This window comes from Sinocyclocheilus grahami, unplaced genomic scaffold, assembly GCF_001515645.1.
Source record: "Sinocyclocheilus grahami isolate Dianchi unplaced genomic scaffold, SAMN03320097.WGS_v1.1 scaffold888.1, whole genome shotgun sequence".
Lineage (NCBI taxonomy): Eukaryota > Metazoa > Chordata > Actinopteri > Cypriniformes > Cyprinidae > Sinocyclocheilus > Sinocyclocheilus grahami.
In genome coordinates, this window is record NW_015506067.1 from 242,235 (window position 1) to 244,603 (window position 2,369).

At 43.6% G+C, this 2,369-nt stretch overlaps 1 protein-coding gene across 1 annotated transcript in view; it reads right to left on the reverse strand.

Moving 5' to 3' along the window:
- Positions 1-506: 506 nt before the first annotated feature.
- The window catches only part of LOC107563763 (trinucleotide repeat-containing gene 6B protein-like), a 39,567-nt gene continuing 37,704 nt past the window's right edge, over positions 507-2,369 (reverse strand). The window contains exons 17-18 of the mRNA XM_016248705.1: positions 1,468-1,607; positions 507-1,121 (exon numbers count right to left, since the gene is read on the reverse strand). Coding sequence (XP_016104191.1) covers positions 710-1,121; positions 1,468-1,607 — 552 coding nt within the window. The 3' untranslated portion in view covers positions 507-709. The remainder of the gene's footprint in view (positions 1,122-1,467; positions 1,608-2,369) is intronic.

Here is a 2,369-nt window from a genome sequence, read left to right on the forward strand (position 1 = left end):
GTCTGTAAGCAAATCCCTACGACGCTCACACCGCACCTGTGTGTGTTTAATATCTCACTGGGTAGATACAAAAGCCTGTCAACACGTCCAGTGTTTGTGTGGAAATGTAGCTCTTTGCATGTGAGTGTTTGTTCAAAGTGTGTGTGTGTCTGTCTTAAAGCTGCTGTGTGTCACCAGAAACAACTGCAAAAACAATGAAAACATACAGAGGCCATGCATTATGCTTTTTCTTTCAGTAACTTATTTTTGACTCAATAGATAAAAATATACCTCGAGAACATGCTCAAGCTAACATATAATTATGTAATTGACTTTGCATTGAGATGTTTTCATGCCAAATCAATTCTTTTTCATTATATTTGTTGTAATGCCTTTAAATTATATTGAAATAAATTAAATATTAAAATTTATATATATATATATATATATATATATATATATATATATATATATATATATATAAGAATGAAAATGAGATGACATACAGTAATGAGAACTAGCTGAGAACGTGATTAACTGTGATTAACACTTTTATGCCTAATATATATATATACATATTTGGGGTTTAAAAATGAAATGTTCTCGAAAGCTAGACTGAAAAACTATAACAATGCATTGGCTTCCAAATGTTTGGAAACAATCATTATTTTTGCAGTTTGACACACTTTAAACTCCACGTACCAGCATCTCAAGAACTGACTGCTGTCAATCACAAACTGTCTGTCCCGCCTCCAAGCAGGTTGCCTGGCAACAACCCGGCTGTGCCGTCCTCTAACTGAGGAGCGCCCCATAGGCTGCCGCCGTGGTAACCGAGAGCCACGCCCCCCCAGACGCCTTTCCCCACCCCGTCCCCTGCGCTGTTGCTCCATTGGCTGAGGAGGGCGAGTCCCGGCGCTTCCACCGTGGAGCCGGCCGTCACGTCCAGCCCCTGCCAGCCCACCGTCATGTCTCCATCAGCCCCGGAGCTCATGGGTCGCTCGCCCTCTCGCGGGACAAGGTCAGAGCTGGGCGAGCCCTCGGGTGACACCGCGACCCCTGCGGCCTGAGAATGTGTGATGTAATGGGCGACGTCCTCCTCGCTCATGAACTCGGCCAGGATGGTGGTGTTTCCCAGAACACACCTGATCAGCAGACATAACATTGACAGTCAATTTACAAAAAAAATAAAAAATCTAAATAGAGAAAATCACCTTTAAAGTTGTTCAAATGAAGTTCTTAGCAATGCATATTACCAATCAAAAAAAAAGTTAATATATTTACAGTAGGAAATTTAAAAAATATCTTCACGGAACATGATCTTTACTTAATATCCTAATGATTTTTGGCATAAAAGAAAACTCGATAGTTTTGACCCATACAATGTATTTTTGGCTATTGCTACAAATATACCCCAGCGACTTAAGACTGGTTTTGTGGTCCAGGGTCACATATAATCAGTAAACACGTATTTGTGTTAGTGTGACTCACATGTGCAGGGCGCTCTGGGCTTTGGCGGCTTCATGAGGGCTGCAGTAGCGGATCAGAGCGCTGCCCTGTGTCAAGCCGAGGTGAAAGGTCAGCAGAGGGCCGTGCTGCAGACAGATTGTCTTCAGGGTCGAGCCGTCGATCTGCACACAAACCAAAAAATAATAATAATAATTTTTTTCACAGAGGTATGCTGCTTTGCTATACTAAATACACTGACCAATACAGTAAAACCTCTTAAAATTACATACAAGTAGGAGCAAATGATTCAGATACACACCATCATTGCATTTATTTGATCAAAACCACAATTAAAAACTGTAAAAATTGAGTGAAAAATTATTACTAGAGCCCGACCAATATATCGTTTAGCCGATATTATCAGCCGATATGAGCCTGTCGCCGATATATCGGTATCTGTGAATATGCCGCCGATATGAACATTTTTTTTTTACGGAAAATGCTTGAAATGGTGTAATTACTTAGTTTGTCCAGCAGAGCATGCTCCATTGTTTGCTACTGGCGACCTGGATGAAACGCTTTAAAGCTTAAGTCTACGGAAAACCATTGAAACTTTGAACGGCCATACCTCCGTAACGGTGTGGCGGATCCGCACCAAATTCGGGGGATCCCTTCAGCTCGAGGAACCCTCTCGAACGCGAATCGATTGTACGTCTCGAGGCCCTCTTTCGAATGAGACCACCCCCGCGTTGATAGCCCCGGGGTTCGGGAGTTACGGGCGGTTCAATTCGCGATCCGGCACCAACCGATCTAGCGATCCCGGGGGGCTACCAACGCGCGGAGGGTGGCGCTCGAGAGGGCTCCTCGAGATGAAGGGATCCCCCGAATTTGGTGGAGATCCGCCAGCACGTTCACGAGATAGTGACACCAGTCAACACTTTCAC